Raw genomic sequence first — 26,539 nt, 5'->3', positions numbered from 1 at the left:
TGATGACCTCCTGAGGTCCCTTCCAACCCTGATATTCTATGGTTCTGAAAACTGACCATTTATACCTACCCTTTGTTTCTATCTTTTAACCAGTTGCCAATCCATGAGAGCACATTCCCTCTTATCCCGTGGCAGCTTACTTTGTGTAATAGCCTTTGGTGAGGGACAAAGGCTCTCTGAAAATTTAAGTACACTATAGCCACTAGAGCCTCTTGGTCCACATACTTCTTGACCCGCCCCAAAGAATTCTAGTAGATTGGTGAGGCATAATTTCCCTTTACTAAAACCACGTTGACTCTTCCTCAACAAATTACGTTCATCTATTTGTCTGACAATATTGTTCTTTATTATACTTGCAACCAGTTTGCCTGGTATTGATGTCAGGCTTACAGGCCTGTAATTGTCAGGATCACCTCTGGAGCACTTTTTAAAAACTGGCGTCATATTAGCTATCCTCCAGTCATCTGGTACAGAAGTGGATTTAAATGATAGTTACAGATTACACATAGTAGTTCTGCAATTTCACATTTGAGTTCCTTCAGAACTCTTGGGTGAATACCATCTGGTCCTGGTGACTTACTGTGGTTTAATTTATCAATTTGTTTTGAGTCTTTGGCTAATTGTTCCTCAAATTCTTTTTCGGCCTTCCTAATTATATTTTTACATTTCATGTGCCACTGTTTATGCTCCTTTCTATTTTCCTCACTAGGATTTAACTTTTACTTTTCACTTTTTAACGAATGCCTTTTTGCCTCTCACTGCTTCCTTTACCTTGTTGTTTAACCACGGTGGCTCTTTTTTGGTTCTCTCCGTTTTTTAAATTGGGGTATACATTTAAGTTGAGCCTCTATTATGGTGTCTTTAAAAAGTTTCCATGCAGCTTGCAGAGATTTCCCTTTTAGCACTGTACCTTTTAATTTCTGTTTAACTAGCCTCCTCATTTTTGTGTAGTTCGCCTTTCTGAAATTAAATGCTATAGTGTTGGCTGCTGTGATGTTTTTCCTGCCACAGGGATATTAAATGTAATTATATTGTGGTCACTATTACCAAGCGGTCCAGCTATATTCACCTCTTGGACCAGATCCTGTGCTCCACACAGGACTAAATCAAGAATTGCCTCTCCTCTGGTGGGCTTCCAGGACCAGCTGCTCCAAGAAGCAGTCATTTAAGGAGTCAAGAAACTTTCTCTCCGCATCCCATCCTAAGGTGACATGTACCCAGTCAATATGGGGATAACTGAACTTGAGGGATACTGGGGATAATTGAGTCTCACAGCTGAAGCTGTCCCCTGGAGTGGGGGACAAGGGCTCCAGCTGTGAGCCAGTCACTTGGCTGACACTTGGGGGAGGGAGGAGCTGTGAGCCTGGTGCTGGGCTCAATTTCATAGTAGGGACCCTACCAGCCTTTCTTGTCAATTTAACCGCCCAGCTGTTAGCCCAGTGTAGCAGAGGCCTGAATTAACAGCCTATGTAAGTAACAGTGTCTACATAGACACTGTGTCACCGTAACTCCACCAACATAACTCCACCTCCACGAGAGGTGTAGGGCTTATGACGGTGTAGTAGGGCACTTACATCGGCAGGAGCAAGGATGTAGTGTAGACACTGACAATTAGACATAAGGCACCTTACACCAGCTTAACTCTAGTGTATACCAGGCTTTAAGGTACATCTCTCTCAGAATCACTGGTTGTGGTTACAGTTCAAGCTGACATAGCTCGATCTATAGCCTGGGTATCTCGGGTGCTAGAGCAGTGCATGCTTCAATCTAGGCTGCATAAGCCTGCCTAGAACCTTGGATAACTATTCAAATTACTCACGGGGCTAGCAGAGCTTGAGCTGCTGCAAATTTATTGCTCTGGGACCCGAACTAGGTAGGGTACATCACTAGAGCTCTGCACATCTGCGGATTTCCGCTTTACATCTGTGGATATCTGCATTCACAGATGTGCATATCCGCAGACCATATTTGCGGATTGGATGCGGATACAAATTTTGTATCCAAGCAGGGCGCTATATATCAACATAAGCTGTAATCACACTCTGATTACAGAACATATATACTCTTAAGGTTCCTTAATCACGGTCATTGGTGAAAGAGAGACTTATGCTCATAACATTTTACCCTAAGCCTCAACACTTCTGGGAGGTACAGTGAGGCACAAGGCCATTAAGTAATTGACCCCCACTGCTATACTCTAGCCACCAGACTCACTGCCCCAGTAATGCTTCAGAATATGGGGGACTGACTGGGATGGAGATTTGGCACACATATTCAGTTTGAGTCTTAAAGAAAAAGAGTAGATGGCAGCTGTTTTGGCAACAGTAAGCATGAATGATAATATCTAATTTGTTCCTACTTCCAATACAATATCACAATTCATCATACACATCTGCCTGACCAAAAAAAAAAAAAAAATGTAAATTCACCTATATTCTCCTGGAATGTTGGTGGCAATCACCTCCACAATTATCATCTTATATACTTTTTGGCAAATCAAAATCTGATTTAAAACACATGTTCTGGTATGTTACTGTATTGTACCAAATTCCCTCATAGGGTCTCTGGAATTTAGTCAGCTTAAACAAATCAGTCACCATGTATGTGCATCCATTAAAAACAATTAACTGTAATCCTTCAAACACCCACTGAACATTTAGTGGGGGAAGAAACCACCAAAGAACTAGGAAATGAACATGTTGCTACTGCAAAACGCCTTCCCTCAACTACCAACTGTTTTCCCACAATTTTTTTTACCCAAACCATTTGGTCCTCTAAAAATAAAACATTATCAGAACAACCATTTTTAATGATATCACAATCTAGTGAAAAACACTAGCATTTGAAAAGAGAAATTTTCCATATGTCTATAGTTTATACCAATTTCTTTGGCAGAGGTGAACTAGACAGTTCAGGTATTTCATTTCACTCTGTCTGGGAGGATGGGCTCCCACTCCCCTCCTCACAAAGACCATGCACTTACTTTAGAATCTACTGTTCTAGATGCAAACTGGGGAGGTGTCTGAGGATTACGAGAGAGCAGGAGAAAGCAAAATAGGTAATGACTCCAAAAAAAAGAAGGATCCTGATCTAGTAATTACAGTTCATTAAATTTAACTCACTGAATTTTATTAGGGAATCGAAGTATATTAGCAGAACAGAGCAATACAGGTGGGAACAAATCATGCAAGATAATTTGGTTTTGGATAGAATATAAATAGGTAAAAGGAATGCTGTGCATATAACTAATTTTGTAATGCATCTTGTATAATCGCCAAATCTTTTCTGAAAAAATTAATTCAGACTGAAGGGAGACCATAAGAAATATCTTCTCCCTCGCATAGTACTTCAGTCAGTAGCACAGAACTGAAATTTGCTGCTCAAAGCACTTTCTCCATAACCCAGCATTACCTACAGCTTTAAACTGACCAGGGTTGCACGGATTGCATTAGTTTCACCCGGCTGCTGCTGTTCTCCTGAAGGATATTTTTAAGAAGGAGAAGATGTGACACATGCTATCAACAATAGCAAGTTAAATTTAAAACCATCTCCTCTAGTGCATATCAAAAATGTGCATGGGCTTCTTAATGTTACCAGCTGCACTGGTTTTAGCTTGAAATCTCTTTGAGAGATTCCGGCTACACTGGATTTCAAGTTATTTGAAAATTCCATATTGCTACATATTAAGTACGAGCATTGTAGTAAACTTTATGAAAGAGGAACAAGCACAACAAAAAGGTATTAGCCTGATGACTTCATTATAACCACAACATAACTACAATGGTTTAGTGATGGCATGTTAATGGACTATGTTTCTAGCAACCTTGCTTAAAGTTTTCCTGTTTTGCATTTTATTAAACTTCAGGTATAAAAGAAAACACGTTTATATTTAAATCAGACACTTTTCCTTTTCTCAGAGACCGCTTGGTAGTTTATTTTTGTAAGGTTTTTCTTAGAAAAAGAGGATTTTAAAACCTAAAGTAGAAATCACATTTTAAATTGAAGACAGCTATGAACTGATGGGTGGAATTCTGATCGATGCAATTTGCCCAATCATACTATCCATTATATGCCTTCTGCAATCCTGTATAAAATACTACAAGTGTTAGCATAAATTTTTTTTTTTTTAATCAAGACAAATTAAAATAAAGAACCACATTCACAATTTTGACAGCCTGTCGCAGTTACACAACAGTGAAAAATACTTTTATCCAGTTAGGTGACAGTGAGATTTGTAAATGTACATATACACACAAGCCGCACGGGTCTGACTCTGACACTGACTAAGAGTAAATATAAATCCTAACTACTACATAATAAGGAACATCTTAGCCATTCCAGGTTGTCATGGGCATGTTAATACAAAGGAAGGTCTTCCCCCCTACCCAAATGTACAGCATCTCAGGCATTTCTAATGTATTTATCAACTTGGTATGAAAGCTTTCTTTTGCCTCTATTGTATGCCACCTCACAAATGTCATTTACTTATAAGCTTTATCTAAACTAGACAATGTTACCAAAAAATTCCTGATGGTGATAGAACCTCTAATAGAACCGGGTTCTGGGGGTTTCCAGCATTTTTATCACTTAAACAAACATGCAGGTTTCTTGAGTTCTGTGAGTGAAAACATACTGATTATTTATTTTTTTAAATTTGCAGAAGACATCTGAAACTAGAAATTGCAAATTTGACTTGTTTCATACAGTCCTCATTAGGAAAGAAAAGATCCAAGTTTGAAGAAAAAGTTCTCTCTCTTTGCTATGTGGCTTCTACAGGAAGAAAACAGAGATTCAAAACAGTAAACAATGCAACATCAAAACAGAACTCTTCAGCCTCAAGAAAAGGTACCTTGCACTTTTTTCTGGCTATTCTCAGCCATATAGCATATTCAAGAATGAAGCGTTAACAATATTGCACTAGGAAATAGAAGTAAAAAAAGAGAGAGATACAACAAGGACTTCACTTTCTTTTCCCTGTAGATATGCAGTCCACACTATACAAGAAAGGCATACTGCAAATAATAGGGAATACTGCAATTTTTTTGAGTGCTTCTTCACAAACACTTTATAAAAAAAAATCCAAGTTTGGGACCATAAATATTTATAATCTTGGACCCTAATTTGAGCAGCAGAAATACAGCCTTCCTCATACTTCCGGTGGTCAATCTTGACCTGGTGGGACTGACGTCACTGCCAGCAAGAATGCCTGTTAGTGCCTGTAGACATGGTAAATTTTGTGATATGAACAGCTGTACATTGGGAATAGGAGAACCCCTCAATTTCACCTAGACCACTGAATCACCATTGCCCAGCAACACCTGTCAGTCATTACTGTCCTAGGCTGAATCTGAACCAACAATCCAGACATGAAAGAATTTCTATTTTATTGCTCAATTCAACTCACCCAGTTTCCATAACATTTATTTTCAGTGTGAAACAATATTACATCACTTAAAATTATAGAATCTATGTCAGGGCAAGCCACTACAGAGCTGCTGGACATAATAAATGAGAGGGTATTATTCATGCTTAGAAGCAATACAAATGTCCAATTCAAAATTATTAATTTTTATTTCTGTCACTCACTCACTGACAAATGTAACTAATAGTAAAAAACCCCAAAAGTTTAGAAAACTCAGGTTTTATCAAGTGTTTGGTTAATTAATCCCTAATGTGCCTGGAGATTTAAAACAATCATACAAATTAGTACCAGTTTCAATGAATACATTTAATAAATGTTGTGCTACATTACTGTGAGCGGTTTCACAGATAATAATAATGTACTTCTAGTCCATAAGAATGTCCTTGATAACTACCACTGGATTATACTACTGTGAGAAAAGCCGTGAAGTAACAGACAATCCAGTACCTTTTTCCCTCCTCCCAACAACTGGCATAGAATAGGAGGGCTAAGACATACAGCAACAGTGTCAAGACCCCTATTTAAAAGAAAAACTAAACTCAGTGTCCGAACTGGAGTTAAATGAGTTTCAAGTATACACGTGTCCCTGAATCAATCCCCTCCCGCCAATCCATCCCCACTCTCTACCATGGTCAACGTTTGTGGTTCTATAATAGATTTTCCTATTTTAAAAGTGTTTCTCCTTTGTTGCTTTGTGAAAAAAAACCCACAAACAGGGATAACTGACTGTCTGTGCCAGGAAAAGAGCATAGTGTACTGTACACACATTTCTATCAAATGCAAAAAGTATATCAAAAGAAATAACTCATTTTTTCTTTAATCTTTCATTTACAGGAATCTTAGGGGCTACTTGTAACAATAGTGCTATCACATTTTAGACAGAAATGTGATTTTAGACCTATCATTGCTGGGCTGGGATGTCGCTGAACAATCTTGTATAGGGAATGACAGATGCTCCTGCTGGAAGAGATGCTTTGTTAGGCACAAAGCAATCCCTGGTCAGATTAAGGAGAAAGAGGCACAAGAAACAGCTTGTTGAAGCCATAAATTTGTATCATAAGGCTGGTACGGCTTCCTGTCTCCCCATCTCTGATGGTCATAATTTGCTAATACCATGAACGGAGATCTTAAATAACAATGTGCAGTGATTTTCAAGACACTGGATTACATAAAGCTACCTTTAAAAACCAGTCCTCTCCCTCAGAGTTGAGTGGCAGTATTCTGGAAGTTGAAGTTGAGGGAGTAAGGTTAGTATCCAAGAGGGGCGGGATGAAGAGGATGCAACAGTAGGGGCAAAATACAACCTGTGCCTGGACAAGTGTTTTGATGCTGAGTACTCATGTCTATTGAAGCTTGAAGGGAGTTTTTTTTTCCCACTTTTTCCTCTCTTTTATTCTGGTTTACACAACTCAGTCCAGTACATCAACCTATCCTCCTTCAAACAAAGAGCATCTTTTTAAAACCAAGAAACTTCACTAAAACTGAGCACTGTATCTGAGCTGATATTCCTGGGAAGATAAAATAAAAGACCAGTGTTTTTCTAGGGCTGGTCTACACTATGGGGAGAGGGGGAGATATCAATCTAAGTTACGCAATTTCAGCTATGTGAACAACAACAGACTTAGATCTACTTACTGCCGTGTCTTCATTGCATTGTTGACGGGAGACACTCTCCCATCGATTCCCCTGGCGCTTCTCATTGAGGTGGAGTACTGGAGTCGACGCTAGAGCAATCGGTGGTCGATTTAGGACGTCTATACTCAACAAAAATAAATCAACCTCCGCTGGATCAATTGCTGCCCATTGATCCGACTGGTAGTGTAGACAAGCCCCTAGTTAATTCCCCTACCTGAGGATACCTTAAAGACTATATGTCACTATAGATATGTGCACATTTTTTTCCCATTTAGAAAACAAAATACCTGACCTTGATTGTAACTCTGCTTTCAGGTTGTTGTACCAGCCCCTTGTCTCCCAGCTACCATAAACAACATACAACGGTCATCATTAACACACCCGTTTATCAACTCAGCCCTAACTTCAGAGCTGTGACAGGCACTTTCATAACAAAATGCCTGCTTCCTAAGGAAGTTATTAACAGAGATTTTAGATCGGGGGGGCGCGAGGGGGGGGGGGGGCTTCCTAATTTCTAAGGCTTTGTCCACAATGGAAATCTGCCTGGTTACAACAATGTGTGCCCTGCCTCTGATGTAATGGTATCAGCACAAACCCCTAGGGTGGACAAGACAAACGGCTGTAAGCTATAACTTGCACTGCTGCAGTTTATCCCAGCATCACACAGTGGTAAGCTCCACTTGTGCATATACTGGGTCTACACAGATTTTCTACTGATGCAGGTATACCAGGGGCCCGTTATCAATGGCAGTAATCAGGGCAAATGTCAAGTGTAGACAAAGCTTTAGTTTCAACCCTGCCTTCTCCTTTTCTCACTTAATCAGGCTCTAACATTCAGAGCTGGAAACTAAGATCTGTTGCTCAACATACATTTTGGTGAAGAACACTTTGTAGAGCACTTTGAAGGAAAGCATTATCTAAATACTTGACTTGTACAGTACTTGACATTTTCAGGATGTTTAACTTCATGTTTTAGCCAGGCCTATAAGAATCCTACATCAGTGCTCAGTGGCATCGTGCATTGTCACTGGAATGTCAGTGTAGAATTCCTAACACATGCTGAGCTACTGGCACAGATTATCCTAGCAATCCCCAGAGTTAATGTTTGTCTCTTAATACACAAAATGCTGAACTTTGCAAACTGAGAAAGAGGCAGATCAACTTTTGAGCCACACAAATTGATACTGTCCATTCAAATGCTAGATATTAAAATAATTAAGAACCTAAATTGACACAGTTTCCAATTCAGACATGCACAGTATCCCTACATGAATATGAGCCATTAAGAACAGATCCAATAGGCATCATAGTACAATATGGAAAAATTATAGCTCTAATTTTTTTTTTTACTGTGATCATTCAAACGCAGTTCTTTCACAGCTGGAGGGAATATATGCTTGATACTGGCATGAGCTAAAATGTCTTTTCTTGGCCAACTGGCATCCTCAAAGCTGCGGTAACAGAGAAAACTCTACCCTAGCAACCATTAAATGCTGCCTCTGGTTCCAGAGGAGATGTGTCAGGGAAATGGAGTGGTAGGGGGAGGTGAGTGGGTGAAGGATGACTGCCATGATAAAGGTCTGAGCTGATTTGGTAGGAAGCAGTTGAAGCCCTAGGAGAAGATGAAAAATGGATACATGGCCATGTTATGAAAAGCATTTGCCTTTCACTGCTACTCTGAGAAGACACACAAACAGAAAGTGGGTCAAAGAAAGCAAGCACATGTGAAAAATTGCAGTAATTTCCCCAAAAGCTAAATGTATTAGTTGCTATTTGTACATTTTTATATTAAAAGATTACAATTTTAGAGCATCTAGGATACTTTGCTCTAGGAAGCAGGAGGCTCGGTCAGAATTATACCACCAGCTTTTAGCGGCTTCCAGTCTTTTGTTCTAATAGAGAATACATGCACCCACTACTTCCCCTTAAACAATCTAAAATCTCCCTGGACTGTTAAAGATAATTCTTTTCAACTCACCCTCTCTCCCCCTTTTGTTCAGCACCAGGAGATGTCTAAATAAGAAACCAAATGAGTGCTTAATTTTTAAACCATGACAGGAATCATCATAAGCAATGTCGTTGCCATAGCAGCCATGCACAGGATTACTGAGAACACTGCAAGTAAATTAATGATTGCATGCACAATGACTAAACAAAGGTGGAGAAGGAAAAGACACCAACACAGTCCAGCTGAGACAGCGTGTAAAGGCAAGAAAAAGATATTAAAATCAATTTATAAAATCAAAATTAGTTAGCCACAAATCCACAACATAATCTTAAATGAAGACTTCTAGTCTGGTAATGTTTCAGACATAGCATGGGTAGTCCATAACTTCCTTGGAATGTCCTCTCCCCATCCATCCTCCTCTAGATAACAGAGGATTTTTTATTTGTAGCTCTTAGAGGATATAAGAGCTGGGGACTCACCATTCCTACTGCCTTTACTGCTTGTTAAATGCCAGTGATTGGTTTAAATTTAATCTCACTTTCTGTAAACCCTGGTACCAGAATTCTGCCTCCCCATAACCCCCCATCATAAAACAGCACACATGGTGATGAAATACCGACTGCAAGGTATCAGAAGAGCCACTGAAAATTAATCTTCCAACTCTAACATCTTCACTCCTTAATGTGTTTGCATTGCTACTCCCATCTTCCATGTAGTCCATGGTAGGTTGTAGACGCCTCATGGCAGGGACCTTGCCTTTTCCACATCTAATGTGTTGTGTACACTTACATCACTACAACAAATAATCCACAGCTATCTATTCGGCATCATGAGTCCACCTGCAGGTGAGACAGAAAAAGATATAGAACTTGACTGAAGCCACAGAAGCTTAAGCAAACTAAGCAGTGATGGGATAAGAGGGAAGGTCTTCTCACAGATCAGTAACAGGTTAAGAGATGGGAATTGAAGGATAGGAATAAATTGTCAGTTCTCACAAAGGAGGGAGGTAAATAGCAGGGTCACCCAAGGATCCTATTGGGACCTGTGCTATTCAATATATTAATAAATGACCTGGAAAAGGGGATGAACGGTGAGATGGCAATATCTGCAGACGATACAAAGTTACTCAAGATCATTTAATCCAAAGCTGACTGCAGAAAGTTACAAATGGATCACAATAAATTGGGTGACTGAGCAACAAAATGGCAGATGAAATTCAATGTTGATAAGTACAAAGGAATGCACACTGGAAAAAATAATCCCAACTATACATACAAAATGATGGGATCTAAATTTGCTGTTACCACTCAAGAAAGAGATCTTGGAGTCATCATGGTTAGTTCTCTGAAAACATCCACTCAACTTAACAGCGGCAGTTAAAAAAAATTAACAGGTTAGGATCCACTAGGAAAGGGTTAGTTAATAAAGCACAAAATATCATGATGCCACTATGTAAATCCACAGTTCGCCTACACCTTGAAAACTGCATACAGTTCTGGTCGCCCGCTCCAAAAACGATACAATTGGAAAAGGTGCAGAGAAGAGCAATGGAAATGATTAGGAGAATGGAACAACTTCCATATCAAAGGAGTGTAAAAGGACTGGGACTGCACAGTTTAGAAGAGAGATGATTAAGAGGGGGTATAGGATAGAGGGCTATAAAATCATGAATGGAATAGAGAAGTATTAATTACCCCTTCAGATAACAAGATACCCAATGAAATTAATAGGCAGCAGGTTTAAAACCAGCATAAGGAAGTATTTCTTCACACAACACACAGTCAACCTGTGGAACTCATTGCTGGTGGATTCTGTGAAGGCCAAAGTATAACTAGGTTCAAAAAAGAATCCTAAGTTGATAGAGGATAGGTCTATCAATGGCTATTGGCCAAAATGGTCAGGATGCAAACCCATGCTCTTGGTGTCCTGAACCCTCCAATTTCTTGAACCTGGGACTAGAAGACAGATCACTTGAAATTGACCCATTCTGTTCATTCCCTCTGCGCCACTACTATCAGAGACAGGATACTGACCTGAATGTACTACTAGTCTGAACCAGTATGGCTGTTCTTATGTTAAACATTCCCTGATGACACACTAAAGAGACTGTTTTCAAATCTTTCCTTTACGATACAAAGTCACAAGAAGAAGAGCTATAAACTCAAGTGTAACATTAAAAAGACAGTGACATACTCCTAATCAAAGTAAGGTGGTACTTACAAAGATACAGCAAATACATGACATTCCTAGTACTTTTCACTTTGCCCTTTTAAATGTTTTTAAAACTCCTTGGAAGCTTGAAATTAAAAACTACATCCAATGGCTAAGGCCTGGACTGGGATGTCGGAAATCTTGGTTCAGTTCCCAGCTCTGCCACAGACACCCTGTGTGGCTTTGGGCAACTCACTCAATCTCCCTACCCCAGTACCCAATATTATGCTTGTATATTCTATCCCTTTCTCTCATCCTTTGTCTTGTCTATTTATAAAGAAAGCACTCCAGGTTGGGACTGTCTCTTACTATTTCTATGCACAGCGCCCAGCACAATGAGGCCCTGATGTTGGTTTAGGACTCACGGAACTACTTTAATACAAACAAAAAATAAAAAGATTTCCTCCATTGGGTACACCCTGTTTATTTGCTATAGGATTATTCCTAAATACTGAGCTTTTTGTTATTGAGCATATATAGCAGAAAATAATTAAAATGAAGGCCATGAAGAATTACCTGAATTTTGCAAAGACAGATAAAGACAAAAATTAGGTCAAATGTTGATCTTGGAAATAATCATAAGTGTCCTTTTATGTCCTTTTTTTAATATGAAAACCATTTCAGCTTTTCAATTTGGAAATATTTTTGAAAGTTCATTTAATCTCCTGTTTGCGCAAACAATTGCTTGAAATACCATAAAGAAGGGGTTGATACATACTTTTCATAATGTAAACTCTACTCTGTCTTTTGATTCATTTTAAAAATAAAAAATATAAGGATACCCTAGGGCAGAATAGCTTTCCTAAAATTATGACACTATATGAGAATCTTATTTATCTCAGATGCAAACCTGTGAGAGCTCAGAAAAGATGCAAAGAAAAACCCTCATGGCCACAAAACTGACACTTAACCAGAGGAAGTAACACAATTCTAAAAAAAAATACAACACTATACCACAAAGGGCAATGATTATGCAAACTAAAGATTACTTTCCACATATGGATATGCAGAGAACTTCTCAAACACACTCTTGTGAGGACTTACATTGCTAGTAGTACGGTGTTTTCCCCTTCAATTTCATTAATGAACAAATGGCGGCTATTTGTAAACTGCTCCAGTGTTTCATCTAAGTGTCTGAGCTGCCACCAACTGGCTTTTTGCTCATAACTTCTTCCATTTCAAAACTCACCCTGACAGTTTCATGTAATCACCAAAGCTCTACGTAAACAGTTACGTGGGCAATGTGTTGATACCATTTCTTGGTATGGAGGCAAAGGTACTAAAGGAACATGCTTCTTTTTCCCTCCACTCCCTGCTACACAGAGCAAAAAGAAAACAGTGAACCATCCGGTATAAGCCGAGTTTACACACTGTAGTAACAAACTGGTTATACTAAAAGTTTGGTCTATTAGTGTGGACTGAGCAAAATTGTGTTCTAACGAGGTTAAAAAAAATGCTCTCAATACAATAAACAAGATCAATATCAATAAACAATTTTAAGACGCATGCTCTAAACCAGGGCTGTACCTCCACCTGGTTTCATAACCAGTGATAATGCTGTTTGGACCTAACTATATTAGCAATTTTTCTAAAATATTCCCTGCTAGCAATGGTGGGAGCAACAGGAGACAAAGTACCACAAGTCACAGTGGTTAAAACCAACTAAGGCTCCCTCATCATTGTTATTAGCAGAGATGTGCCAATGGAATGATGGGCAGTTCTCTGAAAAATAGTAAGGACACAGCAGCAGCAGCGAGCTAGACCATGCTGTAACAAACTTTGGCCGCCACAATGTCAAGGAATGTTTGCCATATGTAGACAGACTTTTTGCTAACTGGAAGGAAAACTAGACTTGTCTGTGCCACTTGAAGAAAAGTCATTTTAATGCTCTTAACATAAACTAAGAAATAAGACTAGTCTTAGGCTTAAAGTAACTTTGTTAAAAGATTCAAAAATGGATTCACGCTGAACATTTCTGAGCAAGATCTTTCAGATTTCCTGAGTTCCATAAACAGTTAGGATTTAGACTGCAAATTTGATGAATGAATATACATACCAACACCCTCCCCGCAAAAGCTAGCCCTTTTCAAGCTGGCCTTTGAAACACAGAATAATCAATGGTGATACTTTTAAATGCTTTGGCATTAATGGCTTCAGAGAGCATGTTTTGGCCATTAAATTTAACGAATCTCAAGGAACCCGCAAAACAAAAGTATCAACTAGACAAGCCTAATAACAACGTGCAGCTCTGATGTGTCATCTGCAATTTGTTTTCCTCTCTGTTTTGAAGAAAACAATTGGGTCCTCCCTGCAGCTCTCCTTCTAGCAGAAGGGTTCTATTATATACATTTGCAACCTCCTCTGAGGGCTGGACAAGTACAGTATTCCTCCAGATTGAGCCAACATGTTTCGTCTCCTTTCCCAATGCTTCTTCACTGTTCTGAAGGTTCTCCGTCAGCCAGTGAAAGCAAAGTCCACTCCTCCATATATTAAAGATATTCAGGGGGTCAAAACTGCCTGTCTAGGAAACATTTTAAGTGACAGGCAAGAAACAAGATTCACAGCTAAAGGCAATCAAGCTGTCTAACCATGAAAAGTCATGGAGCTGAAGAAGAGCTCTGCGCAGCTCAAAAGCTTGTCTCTTTTACCAACAGAAGTTGGTCCAATAAAACATATTACCTCACCCATCTTGCACATGAAAAAAATTAGTCTGATAGGCCAGGAAATTATAGCCATATACATCATTCCCACTTGTCATAATTTCCCCCTCCCTCTTACTTTAACAAATACAGTTTGCATGTGTAACCTATGCCTGCTTGACGCGGCGCTCTGTTCCCCTCTAGCAGCACCTAAACCATTCCAGAGATTAACAAGTTTACTACAGCATTAGCTAAGAGCCATGTGGCTTTTACTTCATGCAGTAGAGGTGCATCCACTAAGCTTCAAAAGTCCCAGGTTCGATCCCGCTCGCCGACAACCAGGGTCTGTCGGTGTTATACACGCATTACTTAGTTTCTAATAAAAGGTAAAAAGTTTTTATGTTCGTCATTACTGTAGACCTACATGACAAAACAAATGCTATCAAACTGTAAAAAAGGTCAGGAACCAAAGATGAAGGAAAAATCCAGATTGTTCAAAATAGACAAAGCATTGACATATCAAGGTGTAAACTTACACTATCTGTGGTAGGTATTAGACACACTTATCATTAAAGTTGATAATTAAGCCCTTGTTCCCATTATTTCCTCCCAAAAGCAGAACTAAAGACTCAACTAATCGTGTCCTCTGCCATCCAACCAGCACACACCTTTCACATATATTCCAAGATTTTTCCATGTCAAACTTAAAATTAAGAGCATTTACTTTTAGAATGTTTTCATTGTATTTTTCAGTACTGAGAATTCATCAGATTGCCATATAAATTTTACATACATACATACACACACACACACACGTGTGTATATATATATACACACACACACACACACACACACACACACGTGTGTATATATATATACACACACATATACACACACACACACATATACACACACACACACGTATATATACATACACACACCTTAGAATAAATTTTTCAATAGTTTAATAACACCCATCATTAATTAGATTCCTAGGCTCACTGATCTCTGGCTGAAAGAAACTAAAATCTAATTTAAATCATTCCCTGGTTTATCAATGCTGTTAACAGATCAAGAAGAGATTTTTACGTAGGTTCTGATCTGACACCCATGAGTTTTTGGATAATTTAAGATCTTACTAAAGAAACTTATCTCAAGTCTGACCATGTTTAGTTCTTGAAGCCTATCTTCACATGGCTTTACATTTGTACCCCAAATTAATCAATGTTTTCCCTTGTATGTCTTCCAATGCATGGATGTCCTCAAAAAAAAAATCAGTCCTCCATTTGGTATTCTAGATGTGGTCTCAAGCATCTTCTGCAGCAGAATCTTTAGTCCCTTCCTTTATAACCCAGTGCATACAAACACCATTTGCTTTCCCTGCAGTATCATACAGTTCAATACTTACTAACATACTTAGGGTCTTTCTAAATTCCAATTCTAGCATGTTACCCATTCACTACCTACTACACCTCATCTCATCAAATGCCAGTCCTTACATTTTATAAGACGACTGCCTTCGCCACTTATCTTCGCAGATCCTTCTGCAAATCTGTATTTCCACAGTATTTACGACAGATCCAATGTAGGCATCAGCAAGTTTAGAAGCATGTTTTTGGTTTTACAGATAAAATTGAGATTAGCCACTATATAGAGCCCCGAGGGACATCACTTACTCCTTTGCTGCTATTTATGAACTATGTACCACCCCAGCCAGATTTTTATCCAGGTCACTGCTTCAGTACAGAATCCAAAATCCTTGTTTTACATTGTTGTTTCTTATGTGATAAATAAAGTTTAAGCTTATATTACAAAACTTGCTGACTAGGTTCAGTGAGCAACAACACATCTTGAAAATCACTCTTCCCTCCCCTCCAACACAAGGGGCTACAAATTTAAAAATAATCTAAACTCTAGGCATTACTTTTTAAACAACTGGATTGTCTGAAATAAATTACTTGGTAAAGCCCACCACTGCAGGAGGGGGAGAAACAAGTTATTGAAAACACAGTTAAACACTCTGGGCAAACATATGAAGTGTATTATTGCCCTCAGACAGGTACAGTTCCCAACATCCTGGTTTGGTTGCTGTGGCAACACTCAATAGAAGCTGATTTCAGGTGGGCAAACGACAGTAGTGGCAGAAATTTAACATATCCTGTTTTTATGCAAATATGACAAATAAAGGAAGTGAAAATGAAAATGGCTATGTAGGTTTCTAAACATTGGTCTTCAGAATTTTCTGCAAGGTATCAGCACTGCTATTAAAGGGTATTATAAGTACAACTACAAGTGCTTCACTACTTTTACTGTAACCAGAGTTACCAACTTTCACATGGTTAAATAAGTACCCAGACTTTCACAATAAGCCAAAAATCAAGCTAATCCCAATTCAAAACAAGCTAATCCCCAAGAACCCCAACATTCTGTGTGTCTAGATCCCCCTGGCATGCAGTCTGGGACTGTGGTGGGCCCACTGTGCACCCCTGCCTCTCTCACCACTTTGCCCCTTGCTGCTGTTTGCCAGGAGCCGATCAAAAAAAAACAAGCAACAAGCTACAAGCCAAACACTAGCCAACAAGCAACTCATAAGACAATTAATCCAAAAAGAAGCCCAATTTCTGCTGTATTTTTGCGGGTTTGGCATGTCTGACTAACTCTATTTCCGCTCAGAACTGTCAATTTCTCCTTGTCAGCTGCAAAACCTTCCCTGTTTAGTCTCAAATGGGATATTTTGGGGGGGAAAATAGAAAAATCTATTAGATATTTATGAGTAATATATGTGGGACAAGGCGATTCTTCTACTCCAGAACTTTTAAAAAAAGAACAAACAGCCCAGGTAATTGAACTAGACTTTACGTTTCACATGTGATTGGTTCTCAGTGAGGAATGCTGGGTCCCATCAGCATACACTGAAAATTAACAAGATACAAGCAATTAAAAATGGGCTTGACCATGGATAGTAAAAGTAATGCCTATGGAATTACAGAGTTACAAGAACCAGCTGCATAACTGTCCAGTGTACCCAGTAGGTACTGAGTGTCAGTCAGTAACTAATAGATTAGTCAACTTTAATATCTATGAAGTGACCAAACAGAAGTTGCACAATTCCACTAATACAACCAGGATCCATTTTTTTCTTTTAAATTCAGCATAATTAAATGCAAACAACCTACTTTTAATGCAGCATTAAGTTTACACATATGACCATACAACTCAGGAAATTACACTTAAATTTCTCATTGTACTGTTAGTACATCCCTGCTGCAGAGCAGCACTTTTCGTTACTAGTTAGGATACTACATGTATATCTTATAGAAACATATATATAACCTCAATACATGTATACTTAAAGCTACTTAAAAGTTCTGCCCTTTATACTTTTGAAGTCTAACTTGTTACTGACACGTTAGACCTATAAAACTAGAAAGTATTTAATATTAAAAAATTAAAATACTATGCTAACTGTTTCTGTCCACAATGGGATAGGACTTCACATGATAATAAAGCCAGGCAGAAAAAGGTTTTTTTACCTGCTTCAGATTTTAGCATCTGTCTCATAATGGTTTGTCCAGCTAATCAGAGGCCTGAAAACATATTGTACGTGCTACAATACCTAGCAACAGCTAGGATATACTAGCAACCTTAACTCCTGCTTTTGTTATTTTTCATCCATCCATAACATTTACAGTAGTTAAAAAGAAAAAAGCATTACTGACTTGGTCATGCCATTTAGCATGGAGCAGTTACGATGTCAATGCAAATACATAAGTCACTGCAAATATTAAACACTATTCGGTGTTCAAAATAACTATTTTGAAGTGCTCAAAAGCTGCTACATTTAGAGGACACACCTTTTAAGAAAACAACAATCAAATTGAACACCTAATTATGCAACTACTCGCTAGATGCCATTTCACCTCTTTCTTCCATTCCCTTCCTTCCACTTTCTAGAACTATCTCATGTCAAAGGGACATACTCAGTCTAGACCACTTCTGTCTATTATCACCACACACCTAGAATTACTATCACTGGAAGCTAGGGGGGAAAGTATTTCTCCAGTCCTAGTTTGTTAACTTCGTGCATTTGACAGCATTTTTCTGTCAGTTTTCCTTTTTGTAAGAATCTTTTACACCAGAAGCAGAAAACAAAGAGCCTTATGAAAACAGAGGGAAAATTGTAAAACTAAAGAAATTGGCACAGGAAATCAGTGGTAGATGAAGTATCTGAAATGTAGTGTAATTTATACTCTTTCAATTAACTTAATTTCAGGTTGACTGTGTTCCTTCAAGACACTGTATGCAGCATGGCAGGGTAGATTTGCCATGTTTCTTGAGACATAAACATATGGAAGAGGAAGAGTGATACAAGGGAGATGACTAAGGTGGAAGCTGTGTGAGAAATAAGAAAAGAAATAAGAAAAGCAATGGAGGGGAGAAAGCGCAGAGCAAGAAATCCCTCTCTATCGGCCAAAAAAAGCGAGGGAGCTCAAAGTTAGATATCCAAGAACAGAAAAGGAAAGAGAATTCTTAATGCAGGAAAGAAAAGTCCAGCTCTGATTTGTAAATAACAGATTTTTTCAAAGAAAGAAAATTAACTGTTGGAGAACACGAAGTTGGAAAAAGAAAAATTAGGTTAGAGCATGACAGAACGTAAATTATACAGGACCATTTTACACACAATAAGCTTGTTGTCCTATTATAAGTGCAAAGTGATCAGCAAACCGCCTCATGTAATTCCACTCAACTAGTTCTCTACCAAAGTCCAGAGAATAGGATCAATTTTTGTAAAATCCAGAAGGGGGGTTTCCAGTCAGAGAACCGTAACACCTGTATAATTTAAGCTATACAGGATGATTGCATAAAGTATAGCTCTAGTTGGGAACTCAACATACAATTACCACATGAATACTCTGCAGATAATTAATGAATTATTCAAATAACTTAACCTGCTTATGTGAACAAGTCAGTAAGCTATTTTCCCACAACTGGGTACTGTGCACTGTTCAGTTCTACATTACCTCAAAGTACGTTCAAACTGGGTGGGACAATTATATCTAATTTAAATTATGGAGCTGACCCTGAAAACATTTACGATTAGGTGCAGACTCAACTGCTGAGAGTAGTCCCATTGAAGCAAGCACTACACCATGTAGTAAGTAATTGAAGGGTGAGACACTATTGTTCTCTCAGACACACAGGAATAATTTTCAAACTTGGCTGCCTAAGCTAAGCACCTAAAATCCATATTCAGAGACCAAAATATAGGTGGCTTGATTTCAGTGAAAGCTGCAGATGTTTGGCATATCTTACTTCAGCTGGAACTGTGGTGTCCAGTGAAACTTAGGCCACTTCTTAAGGTGTTTAAACAGAGATAGAGGTGCCTAACTTTAGGCATCCAAGTTTGAAAGTTTTGGCTGTAAGTATTTACATTCAAAATGGGAATAAATGTACTGGATTCAACTGATTCCTCATTAAGCCTTCAAGTGGTGTGATTAGCCACTTCAATGTAGTCCAGCTATCAATGCAATTACAAGATTCACAATGTACATTTCAGGAGCACAAGAGAACTGCACTGAATTTATAGCAAACATTTTGGGGACAAAGCGGGAGGTTCAAGTCTATTATTATTCATTGTGTAACCCTTCCTGTAGAGAAAAAAATATTGAAAATAGGAAAGATGTACCAAAGTAGTGTTGCCCAATACAATTTGTGCCTGCAGAAATTTATGTTTCAAAGTTCTGAAAAACAGAATAGTTGTCATAAAATTACAGACTGCATATATACAGATTCTAGAAATAGAAAACAATGGGTACATTAATTGCATAATTTAACAGAAATGCTACATACATTGGAAAATACACTTTGGATGCTTTCATTCTTTAAGACTGACTTGCCTGAGAGAATAAAAAAGGACTGAAAATTATTCACAGCACTCCAATTATAAGTGGTGTAAGCAGAAATCTAGGGCATTGACAGTTTTCTGCCTGGTTTCAATTTATTTACTGAACAACATTGAGATGTTTTAATAAAAAGATGTATACAAACTTGGACCTGCAAGCTACAAATTATCTGTTTTTATGGATATTAGGCTCAAAATCTAAGTTGTACATGCATCATATAATTGTCATTTTTTTCTTTAAAAAGCTCTTTCTTAGAGAAGCAAGTGACACAGTGCAGTAATATCAAGAATGTAGTTAAAAAAATTCACATGCCATGACAGCCAAGTTTCCTCCCTCAGTTTTATGCCCTGGGAGACCATTAGTCTCTCTAATAAGGAAGAGTGCTCAAAGGGAGATGCAGCTGTAAAATAAGTCTTTTTCAGTTGCATTAGTGTCTCCCTGATGCATTATAACAACATAATTGAGGGAACTACCTTTCTGATTTAACTATATCCACCTACAATGTGTTTGCCAGGAGCGCCTACCTTGTGTTGAGGGCACTAAGCTACCGATAATTTACTCTTGGGGAAAAGAAAATAGAATTCAGCTGCCAACAAGAAAAAAGTAATCAAATCCCAAAGTGACACTACCCACAAACAGTACTAAATTGCCCAGGAGTCTTTAAAATAGCAATACGTTTTGAAAAATAATAAAGTCATGGCAACTACTATAAAGCTCAAATTTTAGACTAAACATTTCCTTAAAATATTTTTAAAATCTATCAATAATTTTGAATACCATAGTTTTAGGCCCTGATCCTGAAGGGCACTGGTTTTTAAATTGTGGGGCATGCCCCACTGGGAGTGCACTGAGGTTATCGGGGGAGACAAGGACCTGACTGGTTAAAAATGAACCATTACCCAGTATACTCAGTGCCATACTGCCATTCTAGTGCCAGCCAGCTTCTCAAGAACCCTCCCAAGAACCCACACCTTCCTCCTCTCTCAAACATTCACCCCGCCAGCTCTAGTGGCTGCACTCAGAATCAACATAACCATGGCACTGCAGACATGTCCTGGCTCCACAACAAGAACCTCACACTTTAGCGTGCGCATGCATACACAGAGGGTGGAACCACTGAGCATGCATGAGTAACTGTTCTGGGTAGCTGGGATTCAAACAAGGTATACAAGCCGCCTCCCTGTACACGCTGGTCGTTCGGGGATTCCCCCCACTCCCTCCAAACTCTGCACCATCCGGATTCCCCTCATGAATCTCCAAAGGTGGGGTGCAGCAAAAAAAAGTTTGGGAACTTCTGCTGTAGAGTGATCCATATAGGCAGACCTTTATGTGTGGATGGGCAGTGTCACCCATCTAGGTCTGGGGCCTTTGGCAGTAAAGTTGAAGAAGATACAGCCAAGCTATAACCTGCAGCAGAGAGCAAAACAAGAAACAAGTGCAGATTTCAGCCTTATACCATTCAAATGTGTTAATTCATACTGCTTTTTTGTTGCAGGTAATTCTTGGTGGTGTATTCTAGTTTCCAGGTGTAATAAATGGTTTAAAAATATCTGAAAGTAAACTATAAAATTTTTCTCTGAATTTGTCTCACAGTGAACAAATATCTAGTGCCACAAAAGTGTCAGCTTTGATTTGGAAGATTTAAGATGTTTTTGCATTTTCAATTCACTGGGTATTTTAATACATACATAATCTGAACTGAAAAATAAACTGAATTTCTTCTCTAAGAAAATAGTTTGTCCAGCATTTAATTGCACCACTAGCAGCCTTATATGCTCACTAGTAACTTTACTCACATACAGATTACGTTTCCTCCCACTTTAGCCCACCCAAGTTCAAAACAAACAAAAAATAACTAATTTGTCAAATATCACTGCTAAATCAAAGTCAATACTATGCAAATTTACAAGAGAAAACCAGACAGATTTACAATGAATGTGACTTTGAATCTGGACACAAAAATTAGGAAAGATTCTCTATAAGGCAGTTATCCAGATATACGGCAAGTTCTATTTCACACAAAGGCAACATGAATTGGCTTTCTTATACTGTGAATTCCACAAAAATTTTAAGTTTTACTGTTGAAAGGAACATGTACCATAAAACATAAGCAGGTGAAAGTGTAAAAGGACTTTAATTCCTTACAAGGAAACTCAAGTCAGTGGCATCATCACTGTACACTCAAGCTCAATATTTTGGCACTTACAAATATAACATCCAACCATGTGATTAAGCAGCTCCCTTCAGTCTAATATATCTAGTGCAAAATTTACTCAGCAATAGTGCCATTAAGAAAAACCACTGCACTAGGTACAAGCCTATTGATTTACTGGTCTCCAGTTAAGGGTTCAAGTCACCTAGACATTACTGACAGGTTTCAGAGTAGCAGCCGTGTTAGTCTGTATCCGCAAAAAGAACAAGAGTACTTGTGGCACCTTAGAGACTAACAAATTTATTTCAGTATGAGCTTTTGTGAGCTACAGCTCACTTCTTCAGATGTATGTATAAATATCTCCTGTCTGTGTGTTCCATTCTGTGCATCTGAAGAAGTGAGCTGTAGCTCACGAAAGCTCAAGCTGAAATAAATGTGTTAGTCTCTAAGGTGCCACAAGTACTCTTATTCTTCTAGTCATTACTGTCACTCTCCAAAACACCACTATTTATTTATACATTTCAGACATTAAAAGTTACAAATCCTGCTTTTTCAAAATATGAAAATGTATCTCCTCTTTCTTTTCACAGCAACTACACCTAAACAGTACAAGAAATCCATGAATGTTCAGACAGGTCATTAATTGCATCAGCTACAGGGATAAGTAGCAAGTATTTCATTTAATCTCCCAGTCAAAGGGGGACGAACAGAAATTCTGGAGCAACAGAGTAAGAAATCTGTTAGTGACAAGTCTGCATACAGGCTGATCATTTGTACCCTGCGCGGGTACCATATTTGGAGGAAGCCATCTTCTATAGCAGCATAAAATATCCTGCAGCTATCATGATTCGTTTTTAACCTGTGTCCTCCAACATGACAGACAACTGTGCTTTGAAAATACTCAACTGGCTACTGGAACATGCTATGCACTGCATTTTTTAAAATGTGACATTTGAGAAAGGGGAAGGAGGTTATTAAAGACAAAGCATTCCTGCCTCTAAAGAAGATGCCATGACTGATCTACTTTATAAAGCATATACACCTTTTGCTTTAAAGAAGAACATGTGCCTGAATAAGACATAACACTTGCTTTAACAGAGTGGGAAACACTGATCAGATATATAAGAGCAAGATTCCAGGATCTAGTATACAAGAGGGCAAGTAGGAAGACAGCTTCTCTATGGATTCTTTACATGACCACACTTCAAAAGGCTTCTCTAACATAACTTTTATCTGAAGATTTTTCAAAATCCCACCCCTTAATAAATTTATTAAGAGATAATAAACCCCCGTTGTGATAAAATATTAAAGAAATATTTGTAACTAAAAGTTGTTAAATAAAGCCAATATGAATTTTTATAAATCGGGTTTACGATATGTTTGGAGATTGTTCTAAGTGACTGGTGACTATGCAAGATGATAAATAGGTTTTTTAACATGTATGAGCTTAATATGAGCTACTTATTTTAATACTGAAATGACCTGGAATGCCAAAAATTACACCAACAATTAGGGTTATCTGTTATGAATAAGCACTTCTACATACACCTATTCATCATTTGCTAGAAGAAATAAGAGACCCTATGATCTAGGCTTAGTAAAACAGAACCTGAATTCAAACCAAAATCCTTGGCATTTTACTAATTTTAGAAGCATCAGATGTAAGCATCATTCAGCAAAACCTCATTTTGGTTGACACATAAATCCCATCTGCTCTCCTTGAACATTAGAGATCTTGTGGCACTTCGCTTAAAAGGTTTGCACTGTTGTTCAAAATACCCCTTTTTGCCCTTCACACTCATCCAACTATTGCACTGGTGGAGTGCTATGTGCCAGTTTTCTGCCTCCTTCCATCCCAGAGGTGACTGCATTTCAGTGATGCTGCATGCATAAAGTTTATGAAGCACTCTGGGATCCTTCAGGATGCAAAGCATGCTATAAACACAAAATATTATTCAGGACCAGCAGCTAACTGTTAGACTGTTGAGGAAGAAGATGAAAAACACTATTAGCTACTGAACCACCTTCTCCAAGAGACGATGAAACCAGCAGCCCTGCCATGCTGCTTGTTGTGTGTGTATGTTTTGGTGAAAATCCCTGGCAGAGAGAAAAACAAACAAACATCAGCCATTAGTCTTGTCCCCTCCTCAGGCTTGTATCTCATTGACCGTTTTTCCCTTCAGCTAGAAAATGGGGCAGGGGCACAACACGGCTTTAGTTCAACTTCTCTGAGAATACCATGTTCACCTACCTGGCCAGAGCCTGAGTCCCAACCTGTTACCCATCCCTAAGGGAACTGGGGACGATTCACAAAGAAGCAGGCAGGGAGAGGAGCCATTTAATCATCCACACACAAAAAAGTGGAGCAAGAGCCTCACTGGGAGAGCTGTAAGTGGCAGGGAGAGTGACCACCCCTAGCCTGCCCCCTTCACACCTGGGGGCTGACAGGGAGAACAATCCCCCCCCCCCCCATACACTCTCAGGGGCTGGCAGGGAGAGAGACCACCTCTAGCCTGCCCCCTTCACACCTGGGGGCTGACAGGGAGAACAATCCCCCCCCCCATACACTCTCAGGGGCTGGCAGGGAGAACAATCCCCCCCCATACACTCTCAGGGGCTGGCAGGGAGAACTATCCCCCCCCCACCATACACTCTCAGGGGCTGGCAGGGAGAACAATCCCCCCCCCATACACTCTCAGGGGCTGGCAGGGAGAGAGACCACCCCTAGCCTGCCCCCTTCACGCCTGGGGGCTGGCAGGGAGAACAATCCCCCCCCATACACTCTCAGGGGCTGGCAGGGAGAACAATCCCCCCCCCATACACTCTCAGGGGCTGGCAGGGAGAACAATCCCCCCCCATACCCTCTCAGGGGCTGGCAGGGAGAACTATCCCCCCCCCCACCATACACTCTCAGGGGCTGACAGGGAGAACAATCCCCCCCCCCATACACTCTCAGGGGCTGGCAGGGAGAACAATCCCCCCCCATACACTCTCAGGGGCTGGCAGGGAGAACAATCCCCCCCCCCCATACACTCTCAGGGGCTGGCAGGGAGAACAATCCCCCCCCCCCCAATACACTCTCAGGGGCTGACAGGGAGAACAATCCCCCCCCCCATACACTCTCAGGGGCTGGCAGGGAGAACAATCCCCCCCCCCATACACTCTCAGGGGCTGGCAGGGAGAACTATCCCCCCCCCAATACACTCTCAGGGGCTGACAGGGAGAACAATCCCCCCCCCATACACTCTCAGGGGCTGGCAGGGAGAACAATCCCCCCCCCCCCATACACTCTCAGGGGCTGGCAGGGAGAACAATCCCCCCCCCCCATACACTCTCAGGGGCTGGCAGGGAGAACAATCCCCCCCCCATACATTCTCAGGGGCTGGCGGGGAGAGAGACCCACCCTGCCTTCCCCCAGAGACGGGGGGGTGGAGGGGTGACAAGGAGAGTGACCCCCTCCAAACAGACCCCTGGGCGGGGGGGGGCGGGGGGAGTGACCCCCAGCCCCCCCCCCCAATGTACACCCTCGGGGGCTGAGAAGGAGAATGACCCGCCCTGCTCCCTCCCCACAAGCGGAGCCTGTCCTTGGCTGTGGGCGCCTCGCCGCCCCCACACTGCACCCCTCCCCGGCTCAGCCGTTGCTTTCCCGGGCCGGGCTCTCACTCGAGGCCGCGGATGCGCGGCCTACCCCTCCCGCCGGCTCCGACAGGCCCACAAGCCCCGCTCCAGCCCCGCGCGCACCTGCCCGCGCCGCCGCCACCTCCGCCTCGGGTGCCCTTCCCGCGCCAGGCCCCACAGCCCGACGCCAGCCCGCTCAGGGAACCATTTTGCCTCCCCCCAGCCGGGGGTTAACCCCCCCCCCAAAAAAAACCCGGCCTGTCCCCTGGGGGGGTAATCCCACGAGCAGGCCTGGCCCGGGGGGGGGTAATCCCACGAGCAGGCCTGTCCCCGGGGGGGGGGTAATCCCACGAGCAGGCCTGGCCCGGGGGGGGGTAATCCCACGAGCAGGCCTGGCCCGGGGGGGGGTAATCCCACGAGCAGGCCTGGCCCGGGGGGGGGGTAATCCCACGAGCAGGCCTGGCCCGGGGGGGGGGGGAAATCCCACGAGCAGGCCTGGCCCGGGGGGGGGGGGAATCCCACGAGCAGGCCTGGCCCGGGGGGGGGGGGTAAACCCACGAGCAGGCCTGGCCCGGGGGGGGGGGTAATCCCACGAGCAGGCCTGGCCCGGGGGGGGCAGGAGCAGGCGTGGCGCTGGGGTAAGGCCCCCCCCAGCAGGCCAATTCAGGTGTGTGGGTGCCCCCCCCCCGAGCCGGCCTGCGGCGAGGGGTGGGGAAATTCAATACTTACTCAGGGGTGGGATGTTCCGGATCATAAAAATCCCCCATCTTCGGCCTCCCCCGCTATCAGCAGCAGCAGCAGCGAGGATCCGAGCAGCCCCCGCCCCGCATAGAGAGACCGGGGAGGGTGTCAGACAACCCCCCCCCGCTCCGCTCCTCCGGGTCCCCGGGCACCAGAGACACCAAACCACCTCCGGGCTGGGGGGATCGGGGTGCGCGCTCTCCTGCCCCGGCTGCCTCCTTCACATCCTCCCCGGGGATGGGGACACCGCAGCGGGCACCAGGGACTGTC

At 41.1% G+C, this 26,539-nt stretch overlaps 1 protein-coding gene and 1 long non-coding RNA gene across 11 annotated transcripts in view; one reads left to right on the top strand and one right to left on the bottom strand.

Moving 5' to 3' along the window:
- SETD2 (SET domain containing 2, histone lysine methyltransferase) overlaps nt 1-26,333 on the bottom strand; it is a 151,147-nt gene extending 124,814 nt beyond the window's left edge. For 6 of the 10 annotated variants that reach the window (XM_030549821.1, XM_030549827.1, XM_030549824.1 and 3 more), the window contains exon 1: nt 23,935-24,041. In XM_030549821.1, coding sequence (XP_030405681.1) covers nt 23,935-24,041 — 107 coding nt within the window. Of the gene's footprint in view, nt 1-23,934; nt 24,042-26,257 lie in introns of those variants that run through there. The other 4 variants (XR_003998713.1, XM_030549822.1, XM_030549825.1 and 1 more) reach the window with 3 other exon arrangements.
- LOC115645334 lies at nt 1,124-23,252 on the top strand. The gene is made up of 3 exons (XR_003998714.1): nt 1,124-1,206; nt 17,925-17,927; nt 23,241-23,252. It is a non-coding gene; the product is annotated as an uncharacterized LOC115645334 (long non-coding RNA).
- Nucleotides 26,334-26,539: the final 206 nt, after the last annotated feature.

Source organism: Gopherus evgoodei, chromosome 2 (assembly GCF_007399415.2).
Source record: "Gopherus evgoodei ecotype Sinaloan lineage chromosome 2, rGopEvg1_v1.p, whole genome shotgun sequence".
NCBI classification, from domain to species: domain Eukaryota; kingdom Metazoa; phylum Chordata; order Testudines; family Testudinidae; genus Gopherus; species Gopherus evgoodei.
This window is presented reverse-complemented; position numbering and strand designations above follow the sequence as displayed.